The sequence below is a fragment of the Eupeodes corollae genome, chromosome 2, assembly GCF_945859685.1.
Source record: "Eupeodes corollae chromosome 2, idEupCoro1.1, whole genome shotgun sequence".
NCBI lineage: Eukaryota > Metazoa > Arthropoda > Insecta > Diptera > Syrphidae > Eupeodes > Eupeodes corollae.
The window spans coordinates 137791059-137804980 of record NC_079148.1 but is presented as its reverse complement, the minus strand read 5'-3'; the positions used below and the strand labels follow the sequence as shown (position 1 = coordinate 137804980).

The 13922-nt window shown below is 34.0% G+C and overlaps 1 protein-coding gene across 1 annotated transcript; it reads right to left on the bottom strand.

The window, feature by feature from the left end:
* Positions 1-3648: 3648 nt before the first annotated feature.
* LOC129945257 (zinc finger protein 665) lies at positions 3649-11986 on the bottom strand. Its single transcript, XM_056054916.1, has 2 exons — positions 10213-11986; positions 3649-5119 (listed from the first exon to the last, which is right to left on the bottom strand). The coding sequence occupies exons 1-2, from the start codon at positions 11633-11635 to the stop codon at positions 3693-3695; spliced, it is 2850 nt and encodes a 949-aa protein (XP_055910891.1). The 5' UTR covers positions 11636-11986; the 3' UTR covers positions 3649-3692.
* Between the last annotated feature and the right edge of the window lie 1936 nt (positions 11987-13922).

Genomic DNA, 13922 nt, shown 5'->3' with positions numbered 1-13922 from the left:
GCGGTTGGCACAGGTGAGCCAACGCGCATGTGATATTTGTCCTGGAGATTTATTTTACAGATCTTGTGGGAACTCATCTGATAAAATCGCTGCCACAATCTTGTGCAAGTACTGTTGATCTGTACTTAAATCTTTAGCCATTTCTGGCAAAAAATTCCTTTTAATACGTTGAAATTTATGAACAGGTAATTGTTCACATGTTTCTAGTGCTTTTCCCAAAGATCCAGAGTAAGAGTTAGGTCCCGAAGTACATCCATCAAGATGTTGCAATAAGTGTCTTAATGGTGGTTCATTCATGTGCAATAAACATATTATCCATTGAAGTGGTTTTTGAAGTTCTGTCTCAAGTATTCTGATATTACCGCCGTACATTCCTGTATTCACATTTGTACCATCACAACCGATTGCCATAAGATGATGTTGAGAAATCTCTTCATCTGATAGGAAACTTCTTGCAATTTCTACTTCTTTGGCCGAACCAGTCTTTGGAACTACGTATCCCATGTATATGTATCCTGGCTCTGCAGCAAATAGATGTGCTCTTCATAAATAGTACTTTTGTAGATTTTCCCATTTTTTTTCTTCAATTTTATGGTTTTATCTTTTCTGCCATCAAAATATAATGCAAATAATTTTGCAGTTGTGTTTTTGTTCATTAACTTTTCTCTTGCTTTAGTTTTCTCTCTTCTTATTTTATGTCTGTCGATGACCCCGACTTCAGACCCAATACCATACAAAACAGACGACGCTATCGTTGCTGCTGCTCTATCTGATACTCCATACCTATCACATGTCCTTGATAATGTAGGAAAATCAACGCTTAAAGAAATTATTCTTTTTTTCTCAGGAATATGTTTTTCCAGGCGTAGAAGTAGTTTGGTATTTCTCTCGATTCTGTTTTCTTTTCAAACTCTTTCGCAGCCTGTTAGTGACAATAACATCAATTCTACCGATTGCAATACTTCGAACACTTCTTTGATCAATTAAAAATGTTTGTTCTTGTTTGGGAACCTTTTTTTCTTTGGGGCAGGTGCAGTGATTGAATTCTTTGCATTTGCATGCCGTAATATCAAAAAGAAACTTACCGCTTTCCTGGAAATTTTTTTAATTTTTCTGGGGAAAGTCTCTTGACAGATTTTAGTAAATTTTTGTATTTTAAATGATATGCTTTCAACATTTGTATGATTCTGGTGTTTGTTACAGTCGGAATAGATGCAGATCGCCATATATGTTCTATTTTGGATGTTTCTGTAGCTGCTACTTCTGGAAATCTGGGCTCTTTTGCAGTTTCCAATTCGAACTTTAATTGATGTCTCGTCCATTCATAGCACTTTATTGCATCTTCATAGGTAGGCAGAACGTTTTCTTTTATATCACAGGTATCATCAAAAATAGGCATTTAAAACACTTCGAGTTATTTGCATGTTTCTTTTTTTTTGTAAAGAGTTAGTTTAATATTTATAAAAGACAATTAAATGACTGATCACTGATGCACACAGAAAACAACAGTGAAGTGATATGGATCAAAAAGCATGGTTAACTTGATTTTCAAAAGAAAGGTTTTTAAATTTAAAAGGGTACAACAAGGAGACGTTCTTAATAAAAGGTTCAGTGTGCTTGCGGAGGCAGTTATCGTTACCCATGGATTCATATATTTAAGCCTATAAAACAACTTTTTTTTACTATTAGATACCAATAAACAAAAAAAAATGTTTTTGCTCCACCCTACTACTCAACTCAAAGTAAGCAACATGACTAAATTTCCCCGAATTCAAAAGTTTAACGTTTATGTTTTTAAATGAAACATTGAGGGGTAGTCGAGTTGCTTGGAGTGTTCATTGGCGAAAGGGATGTAAGGATGAAAGGGATCTATTATTTGTTTTATGCATCGTAAGCAAATCAAATTTGTTACTTTGAAAATTTATATTTGTACAATAATTGGCAGAATCTATTTGCCCAGTCTCATGAGACTTATAAAGCTCCCGATAATGATATAAAGATTGAAATTTGCCAATCAAGTGGTTTCTCTCATCTCACTATCTTAGTTTTAAAAATCATTCATTATTTAAAATTCTTCTTCGAGAGGAAAGGGAAACAGTGTTTGTTTTTAGACTTATGTATAAGACTTGTAAAAATTGATTTACAGGGGTGGAAAGGTGATTTGTGATAGGTGACAGTCACAATCAACAAATTCGGTCTGTGTAAGGTGATAATCACCGGTGACAATCACGATTTGGTGACTTTTTCTGGTGACAGCTCTTTAGTTGTCACTTTCATTGGAAATTGATTTTTATTTTTAGTTTCTGAAATTTCAAGACAATATGAATGTGTTTGTGCCTTGAATTTTACATTCTGAAAATGCTGAAAATGAAAATATTAATCATAATAGAAATGTCCGGCTCTTGAGGATTAAACTCCGCAATAAAATAAACATTCTTGATCTTCCAAGTCCAAAGTATGTAAGTACTTCTACGGTCAATACACATTCCCCCTATTCTTCGATTAGCCGTGACTTAAATTTTCTTTGAGGTGTTTGCTACCAAAGACAAGTTGGCGCTGACTGGTCAGCTCCAATGAGCCAAAGTACAGTTCGTAAGGTTATTTGACCTTAAAACAAATGGAGAGGAAATTGTGCCCACTTACAATCAAATTTAATCAATGGGCTTCAGAAGCAACAAAAATGTTCTTCTACGAAAAATATCAAATTCCTGGAGGTAGGATTTTGTTTCTTAGTAAAAATAAACTAATTTTATTATCTACTTGTTTTTTATTTTATTATTTGTTTCCCAGTAATTGGCTGCATTGATGGGAGTCATATTATGATTCTCCGCCCTTCGGAAAATGAACATATGTATTTCAGTAGAAAAGGGAACATAGTGTAAACGCTATGATCTCAAGTCAATTTTTTGATTCATTAATTTTTGTTGCCTAGATCTGCAACGAGAACACAAAAATTCTGGCAATAAATGCAAAATATCGCGGGAGTGCTCACGACAGATTTGTATGGAGACAGAGTGCTCAACGAGAAAAGTTAAATGCTGACTATTGTGCAGGCAGAACATCATCGTGGCTACTTGGTACATCAAAACTTATAATTACATAATAATTAGGATAGCTTCAGATCGGTTTTTGAATGGAACCACTGAAATTGTAACAAACGTCAGTGAATTTCTTTTAAAGTGATACCAAATTCTAAACAAAATTTGGTGATCACCTTACACAGACGCAAAAATTAGTTTGATCACTTTTTATGATCGCAAAGGTGACAATCAAAAATCACCCCAGGTTACCGCGGCAACTTCGATAATAATCTTTGAAACTAACTTTGATTGATTTCTAGATATCATCAATTTCAATCTTACAGAACTGAAAAGTCAACACAGTTTGACATTCTCAACTATAAAACTGTAGACAACAAGCATAAAAACTTCTTTTACATTAAAAAAAAACACCTTATATTTGATCGACTCATTACAACTACAGCACCCGATAACCTTCCTTCAGACTTCAACACGGTCTTTTTATGAAAAAAAATTAGCAAACAAATTTTCTTGACTTATCATTATTGCCCAAAGAAAAAATCAAATACATATTTAAGCTTTAAAGTTTTTTTTATTAAATAATATTATTTAAAAAAAATTAAATTTACTGTAAGAAGAAAATATCAAAATCTTTTGCGCAGCAAAATTTATTCACAAGTTATTTCCTTCAGCGTTTAAATGTACTTTTTGATGTTTTTTAAGTGAAACAATTTGTATAAACTTCTTATGGCATATTTTGCATTCATGTGGCCTCTCCCCAGTGTGAGTCATTTCGTGATGTTTTCTCGTCTCAGATTTTCCAAATGATTTTTCACAATAAGAACATTTAAAGTTTTTGATACCTTCATGAACGACTCGTCTGTGGCGGCTGTAATTGACGATATTATTAAAGACCATATCACAGATTTGACATGGATATGTTTTTTCTTTGGTGTGATAGTTGATGTGATTCTTTAGCTCACTTCTTGATGATTTTTTAGCCCCACAATGAGGACAAACGAAGTTCTTAATACCGGCATGTCTGTTCATATGGTCTTTAAGTTTGCATCTAGTCATGTACCTCTTGTGACACTGTGGACAGGCATGGGGCCGAGGCTGGCCACTGTGCAGAAACATATGATTTTTTAGTGTGCTTAATCCTTTCAAGACTTTTCCACACTCTTCACAAATGTAAAGTTGCTTCGTTTTAATGCCATTGTTTACATTTGTCTCGCTGTGTAGTTCAGCAATGTGTTTGTCAAGTGTTTGTTTTGTGCACAGAGTCTTATTGCATCCCGGTTCGGGACAGGAGAACGGCTTGCCCTCGTGCTTGACTCTTATATGGACTTTTAGTCGGCCTGGTCGGGCGTAAGATTTGTCACATTGTTCACAAGCAAATGGCTTGAGCCCTTCGTGTGTACGCATGTGTTCTTCAAAGGTATCAGAGTTCATAAAGATTTTCTTACAGATCTTGCATTCCAAATTGATTTTCGATGAAAAAGATTTAATTTCTTCACTTGTTTTTGCATTTTCATTCACTTTGCGATCCTTGGAGGAGATGTCTTTATTACTAACACGATATTTTACAATAGGTTCATCGTCGTCTGACTCGTCTCTATCATTATCCGACGAGGAATCATCTTGTCGTTTTGCATTTGAAATATCATCTTCAGGGAACTCTGAACACTCATAACTATCTTCTTTTTCCTCTTTTGGTTCCGTGAACTGGATCAAATCTGTTGATAAGTCGTTAGCATCATCCCCTAGTTCCGTCTTATATAGTTTCTTCTCAGAGTCAATAAACATCTGGTAACGTTTCCTGGTGGATATGCACATTTGTTGAAAATTAAAAAAGTCCTCAATCTTAATGTAACACGGTTCACATAAATTTGTTGGATAGCCATCATCGGGTTCTGCAGGCAAGGAAGTACAAACAGTGATTTTCTTTTGAAGATCTGATATTGCGAATATGCTGTATTTGATTTCTTTTGTACTCTCCAAACATGTTCTGCAGGATGAGTGGATATCATAGTTTTGGATATCACGGAATCGTTCCATTTTATTTACTTTACATGCAACCTGTTTATATACGAATAAACCTTTTTACCAAAACAACATTTGACGTTGATAAGAAATTGGTACTGTTGAAATGTCATGAATAAAATAAGCCAGTTTAAGTTCCTGAAATTACAGAAATCGGAGCACGATCTGGTTCCGATGTTAATTGAATTAATAAAGTGTGTTTATTTAGAGGTGTGGTTTTTAAGAAGAAATAAAAAGCATGTAATTAATTTTTATGGCCAAGAATTAATGTTTAGCTTTATTATAGGGACAATAGTTTGGAATAATATTTTTAAATAATTTCGGGTAAGTAGCTGCCGTGGATGGGTTGAATATATTCAGTCCAGAGGTTGACTTGTTGAATATTGTCTTAGAAGGCGCACGTTGTCTTATCTGCGTATACAAGCGACTTCACATAAACCCACAAAAATTAGCCATTTTGTTTCCAAATGAATCCATAGAAAAATCTAATTGGTTTCTCAAGAGAATTGTTGTCAGGAATGGGTGGCATGATGAATAGGGCGTTGGACTGTCATGCCAGAGGTCTTGGGTTCGATCCTTGCCTATGCCATCTAGTCTTTTCACGGGTACTGTCTCTTGCGAGGAATTGCAAATTCTCCAAAAGTAACTCTTGTCATGAAAAAGTGATTAAAATGAATTAATAGAATGAATATGACCATGAATACATGTTTAATGTTTGGTTTGTTAAGTTTAAGCCGAAGCATAAAAATTAATTCATTCACCATGTTTAAACTTACATAAGCTTATACCCAGCTAGATTGTAACAATATTGTAATAAATAATTATTGTGTCTCCATTACCTTTTTCATAAAAGGTGCCTTCTTTTCGTTGTTTACCAAGTGATTTGCATATTGTTTTTAATTTTTCTATTTATTATGTTCCCCTTTTAAACTAAAATTGCACTATTTAATTTTTGTAGGTCAGTGTCGTGAACATATTTGTGACTAGCGTGTTCCTTTTTCAGGGGTTTTTATATACCTTTAATATGCCAAAGACACAGTGTAAGCATTAGAAAAAGAGGGAAAGGTTAGATAGAAGGTGTTGGTGTACATTGATTTTGAATTCCAGAACTTTGCAATGATATGGAAAGATAGAGCGTGGCAAGACGTTCCACATTCGCGTAGTACGGCTAAAAAATAAGTCTCCGTACTTCTGTACTGTACGGCCGAAGTTGGTCTCAAGGGTAAACTGATGCGTATTCTAAAGGCGTGAGTGTTACGTTTAAATTGTTTAAGGGGAGGAATGCAACTGGCTATTTCACTAGAGCATAGTCGTTAAAATAACGGTAAAAAAAGAGTGAGACAAGAAACCTTGCGTAAATGTTTTAGTCACGTAATCGAGTTGATGATGTTAATGTCACCAATCATTTTGAAAGCTCTTCTTTGAATGCTGTCCAAGAGGCTTAAATAAGTTACTGGAACACCAGCCCAGAGATAAGAGTTATATTCAAGTTTCGGACGTATATAGGTAGATTTTGTAGATTGTAGCCAGATCAGATATGTGATCGTTCCACAAAAGGTGGTTGCTGATGCACTTTTCGAGGATGTCGAGATTTTCCGTTTCGTTGATGCAAGTGCCACTCATAGATAGTGCACGATAAAAGACAGCATTGGGTTTTCGAAGCATTAAATTCCACACGGTTTTTTATTACCCATTGTACAATACTGTGTAGGTCGGAATTATATGAGCTAATCATATTTTGCCATTGCAGTTCCACATCCGAAGAGAATGGTTGTGAGTCTCGAAACAAATATGAAAAGCTAAGAGTGCTATCGTTAGCGAAACAATGTATTAGATTAAAAGTAGCAGACAGAAGATTATTTATAAAAATGAAGAAAAGTGTCGGAGACAAAACAGAGCCCAGGGGCACACCAGCATTTATTTTATGAGTTTCAGACTTGAATCCGTCCAAAACAACTTGTATTGAACGGTTTGAAAGGTAATAAGTAATTACTAATCCAATGAAGCAGATGATTACTTAGCTGATAATTAATCAGCGTTTTGGAAAGAAGGGACGTAAGTGCAATCGGTCGGTAATTAGATAGTGAGAAGATTCGCCTTTTTTGGGAATTAATCTTAATATGGTTCTAACATGCAAAAGTTTGTCATTTCGTAGAGCTTTCTGGTTTCAGATATAACAAACGATTATTAACAAAACAAAAAAAATAATTTTAGGAATTTTGTACTATCGTCAAACCCGTTAAAAAAATACTATCTAAATTCATCAAGTAATTTTTTAACATTGGTCGCATTCACAAAGCTAGTGGCTACGTAGTCAAGGGGTTCTGATTGGCTAAATCTAACTACAAAAGTAGTTTAAATTTCCCCTCAAATGTAGTGCGGAAAAGTTAGTGGAGAATGATTTTGACGTTCCACAATCAGCTGCTCGGTAAAGACAAACGAATTCAAAATGAAATAAATCGTTCAGTAATTAACTACAAATATAAATCATTCAATTTGTGTCTTAAATTTGATGTTATTGAATTTAAAAATACAAAAGATAAGTCAAAGTTATCAAATCAAAAATGTTTCTTTTTTTTATATATTTGCATTCTTCAATAGTATGACAGTTCCAGATTGACTTGCTTTTTAGTGTAGTTTTGCATTTACAAAGCTAGTTGAATTTTGACTACGTAGCCACTAGCTTGTCAATGCGACCATTGAGCTTGCGATGGTTGTCGAAATCTATAATCCCTTTCATTAATTCGAAAAATACATATATATAGGTTGTTGCATTTTATCTGTCTTACGTGGAATTTAAATGGTTTTTAACAGAAAACACAAAATGGTTGGAAAGTAATTTTTATTTTGTAACGAATCCATCGCCATCAAGTTTTTGATTAACATAATGTTGAGCAGATACAGTGGTAGACATGAATTTAGCACATTGAAAATAGTACAAGTATTTTTCTTCTTTAAATTCTTTATTAATTGCAAGTAACGGTTCATTTCTATATTGTTACTATGACTACCTTTTATTGTAATTAAAATGTGTAAATGATTGAAAAGTAAAAAACTGTTTTACTAAAAATGAAGATTGTTTGTGTTTTGCGTTGTTTTTAGCTGGACATAAATTTAGACTGTTTTGCAATCTTCAGTTTGTTAAATATTGCTTTAATGATCTATATAAAAAAAATAAAAAAAATTAATTAGTCATGACAAAAGAAAAATGGTGCTCAAAGGAAAAAAGAAGTCTGATCTTGAAAATGAAGTCAAAAGAGCGGACGGTAACAGACATTTCTAAGTTGTTAGACAGCTGGTTTATAATGCCCTTTGTCATTTCAAAAAGTGATTAAAAACGTTAAACAAAACCCCTGGCCCAGAAAGACAACTACAAATGAAGATAAAATTGTTTATAGGTTATCGACCAAGGATCCGTTTAAGACCTACAGTGCCATTTGAAGCGAATTTTCAACGAACTATAAAGTAAATGCTTCCTCAAGGACCATAAGACGCCGATTAAATAAAAACAATCTACGTGGGTGCGTTGCTCAAACAAAAATCTGAAATCTAGGTTACAGTTTGCCAAAGCTCACCTAGACAAACCAATTAGTTTTTGGAAAAACGTGTTCTGGAGCGATGAATCTAAATTCTGCCGGTTCGGATTGGAAGGGAAAAATATGTATGGCGTCCGAAAAACAGGGAATATGATCAAAGGCACACCATTAAGATGGTGAAACACGGGCTGCTTTTTCATGGCACGTTGTTGGCCCCATCGTAAAAATTTACACCAAAATGGACCAGAACGTGTACAGAGCTATCATGTTGGATCATATGATACCCTACGCAGAAGACATTTTGCCGTTATTATGGCGCTTCATGCACGGCAACGACCCTAAACACACTTCAAAATAAGTGAAGTGTGCCTTAGAGGTGAATAAAATCGTCGTTTTGAAGTGGCCAGCACAATCACCTGACCTAACCCGATCGAGAATTTGTGAAATGATTTTGAACGTAACATTGAGCAAAAAAAAAATAACCAATTTAACACAATTGTGGCAGGTGATTCAAAATGCTTGGTATGTAATTCCAAAGTCACGATGGGATGCTTTGGTAGAAGATTTGCCAAAAAGAATTGCTTCTGTACTGCAAAATAAAGTGCTCCCTACCAAATATTAAGAAAAACTTAGAATTGTGACGGTAAGTAAAATGTTATCAAGAAACTGTTCAATGTGCTAAATTTGTGCCCAGGCGAAAAATTGATGTTTCTACATTCCATACTTTTTTCTTCTTACAGATGTGAACCATATTTAATGAAGTACTATAAAAACATAGTGCTATGTATATGTAATGTAAATAAAATATAACTAATTTCATAATAAGAAAACAAGTTGAAAATTAAATAGTTTTTATTATCTTTAACAAGGGTGCTTAATTCTTGTCCATCACTGTAGTTGAAATCGATGAACGAAATCGAAATCAGCTCTAAAATAAAGTCCAAAACGTATTTTTCAAAACTATGAAAGCATTAACTTGAAGTTGTTTTTAAGAACTTCATGTAGAGTCTAATAAAAGCTCATACCGAATGAGAATTTTCAGAAATAAACCAAGATACTAAAGTCACATAAACTGTGTTTAGAAGATAAGGATTTGTACTCTGTAAAATCATTAATACAATTATTTATTGTTAAGAAGTATGCTGTGTTTTATCTTAGCCTTCAAAACACCTTTCTTTGTTGTCTTTAATATTTTTCAAGAGGTATATTTTAAAAACTTAATCTGCTAGAAAAACTACTTAATCTTTCCAAATAATATTGTTTTGTTTGTGCCACAGAAAAAAAAATAATTTTGCCAATCAGTGTAATTAAACATTTTTCATGAAATAGCAAACTATCGTAATATCAAGTTCTAGTTGTATTTTAAAAATTACCTAATCGTGAAAGACCTCGATTTGAGGTAGACTCTTTTTCCATCTAATAACTCTCAAGGCGATATAAAAATGTGTCTGTTTATACATTTTCAAACAATAAAATTAAAATTCCTTTATTTAAAAAAAATAATGAATTAGACAAATAATATTTAAGGTACATAACATAAAACATAATTAAAACTCGAATCTGCTAGCTGATCCAAAATATATACAAATGTTTGTACTTTTTTCCACGCCATTACCAATCCGGTTGGCCTGCAATTGCCTTGAGATGAATCTTTTTATGCTTCTTTAAAGCAACGGGCTGAATGAACTTCTTGTGACAAATATTACATTCGTGCGGCCTCTCTCCAGTGTGTGTCATTTCGTGATGCTTCCGAGTCTCGGCTTTGCCAAATGACTTATCACAATACGAACATGGGTAGTCTTTGATGCCTTCGTGAACGATTCGTTTGTGTCGACTATAATTCCCAATACTATTGAAGACGGTACCGCAGAACTGACACGGGTATGTTTTTTCTTTGGTGTGATAGTTTATATGGGTTTTCAGTTCGGTTCGTGTTGATTTCTTAGCCCCACAATGCGGACAAACAAAGTTCCGGATGCCAGCGTGTCTGTTCATGTGTTCTTTTAGTTTGTTCTTTGTGATATATCGCTTGAAGCATTGTGGACATTCGTGTGGAGGTTGCTGGCCGGTGTGTAGGAAACGATGATTTTTCAGCGTGGCGAGGCTAGTTAGGACTTTGCCACACTCCTCACATATGTAAGGTTGCGATGTTGTTTTAGCACCAGTGCTATTGTGAATATCCTTAATGTGTTTGCGAAGAGTTTGCTTAGAACACATGATTCTATCGCAACCGGGTTCTGTGCAAGGGAATTTTTCGGCAGTGACTCCCTCGTGCTTGGTATCAACGTGTAATTTAAGTCGACTTCGTCGGGCATACGATTTATCACACTGCTGACAGGGGAAAGGTTTGAGGCCTGCATGGACACGCATATGAGCCGTGAATGTTTCCTCTTTCTTAAAAGTTTTCTTGCAGATTTTGCAACCCAAAACAATTACATTCTCTGAAGAGGCTTTCGTTTTCTTTTCATCAGGTTTATTGTCTTCGTTTTCATTAAGTTGACTGTTATCGATGATGGAATTGTCGTCGTCACTTTCATGATATTTTATCACTTGCTGATCATGATCATCTTCGGATTCTTCTTCATCTTGCGAAGAGGAATCATCTTGGTTCTTCACATTTGCCAGCTCAGCCGCATCGAATTCTAAACATTCATCATTGGATATGGAACTTTCTTCTTGCTCCTTTTTTGCTTCCTCCTTGAACGTTACTATATCAGTTGGTAAATTATCTGAATCTAAAGCTAGTTGCATTGTGGATGGTTTTTTCTCAGAATTTATGTAGTCCATGAATTTTTGTCTGGCCAATGTACACATTTGATGAAAGTCATAAAAGTCATCGATCTTGGTGTGACATGGTTCACATAGACTTGTTGGAAGCCCGTCCCCCGGTTCCACGGGCAGGGATATGCATACAGTCAATTTCCTTTGCAAATCTGGTATTTCGAATATGTTGTGATGCATGTCATTTAAGTTTTCCAAACATGCTCGGCATGAAGAGTGGATATTTAAATTGTGTAAATGTTGGAATTGATCCATTACACTGAATGTTGGTTTTCCTAAGTTTATGGAATGAATTAACTTTCTTGAGACGTTAACAAAACTGGTTACAATGTTTATATTTATTTTACATTTAACTACGTTCTGAATTTCATATCATCGACTTAGGATTGAAAGTTTATAAGTTACAATAGTATAGTTTACTACACCAAGATCTGCTTGATTCAATGAATAATACAAACTGAAGTACAAAGTGTTTTTGTTTGGTCAATAGAAAACTTTCAGATATTACAATAAATTTAGGACTATAAATTAAAAAGAAGGACAACAGCTACGAATCTCCTACTGTCAAAATAATGATTCATTTATAAAAAAAATATGATAAATGAATCTTGTTCTTAGTGAATTTTGAGTTTTTCTGGGTTGACTTTTACTTTAATAAACAAAGTGATATGTCAAAAATCTATTGGTGAAAAATTATTGAACGAGTTCAAAGACGAATTTCTAGTAATGTGTTTTTTGTCGTTGTTGAAAAATTTGTTTTTAAACCCTTTGCACACTCATCAAATGCCATTGTACAGGTTCGGACAACATAAGGATTTAATTTGCAGTAATGCAGTCAACTAAGTGAAATTGATTTGATAGTTAGGAAGATTTGTGTTGCATAACTTTCCAGTCTAGTTTCCAATAAAGTTGGAAAGCAATTTTTTGGCAGCTGGCCAATCAAATACTAGAAACTCGCCTTACTTTCAAGTTCCTTATGTCGTCTAAACCTGCCCATTGTCAGTAATGAAGATAACGAGGACAGCCGACCGACTCATCTGAGCAATTTTTTAGTTGGGCAAGGTTCAATACCATTGGCTTAGGGGCCAGTTATAGCTATCATTGAAGTCGATCCGGAAATTTTTTTTAATCGATATTTGACTATGCTTCCCTTCGATTAGAAATGAAAATTATATACTGATCGATTGGATTTCACCCAAAGAATTTATTTTGAGGAAAAAGAGTGTAATTGTGCATTTGTTTTTCTCTAAAAATGAATATCCGGACGGAAATTCATATTCCCGAACAGCTGATACTTTTATTTTCAAAAGTGAAACGAACCGTTCCATTGATTGGTGTTCGAATTTCACACTATTCCAATGACAGATTTCTGTCAGTAAAACTTTTTCGTTGGATTTCAATCAGACATTTTTTTTCAATGACAGAAACTTTAAATGATAGCTATAAACGACCTGTCAAGAAAATTTCAATGTTTGTTTTCAATGATGAAAACCAATTATAGCTAAAACTGGCGGCTTATATGGGAGAGTTCTATACTATTTTTTGTATGCACGGGAATCCATTTTTGTTTATTGCACAGTTTTCTTAAAAAGCGTGAAAATTAAATACATATTTTTCTGTATGTATAAAAATGCAGAAAACAACCAGTAAATCATCAATTGAGAACGGCTTCGTCGATTTTTAAAAATTTTGTTTAATGTTTTCGTTTCGGAGTAGATTTTTATGAAAGAAAGGTTTCGGAAAATACTTGAAATCTGAAAAATCGAAAAATGATTTTAATTTTTGTATATATTTTGGGCAATTTTCGGGAATGGCTTTCGATTGGAAATTCAAAAAACTTTCTTCCAGCTTGAAAGCATAAAACATTTCTAAATAGAGATGTGATGAAATCACTTTTGTAAACAAAGTTAACACTTGGAAAGAAGTTTCTAACTTTCAAATTAAATTAAACGGTGCTGCCTTGCTTTGCTATCTAATTTGCATGAATCATAAATTACGGGAATGTTTTGTTATAGGTATTTAAGGAACAGAAAAATGGAAACTGAACTGATATTACCCAAAAAATATACAGAGTTTTTTTTACATTTTATTTCTGAATTGTGTCCGATTTGTCTTCTTTGGCGAAAAACATCTTTGCTAGAATAATTAATTCAATCAAAATTAATTAGTTTCGTATCAATAGGTCCAACTGTGATTTGATGGTGGAACAAATCCTTACATTGTTTTCGAGAAAATAAGATTATTGTTCTTGGTATGTTACCCCTTGAGCTCAATTTCAAACGTACTGTTAAGTATAGAGATTCTTTTTTTAACCGCACTTCGAGAATGTGGATCGCATTACCCAACTTTACTTTCAAAACTTTAAGACCAGTGTGCATCGGTATTTCCTCTTTAATACAGTGTTTAAATCTTAAACATGTTGAGAGTATTAATTACCGCTTGAGAAAGAAATTCCTGCTAAACTTATACTTGTTAATTACACATTTCACATCACATTCGCAACTCTTAGCAAGGTATTCATTCCGTTCGTATTGTTAAGTGC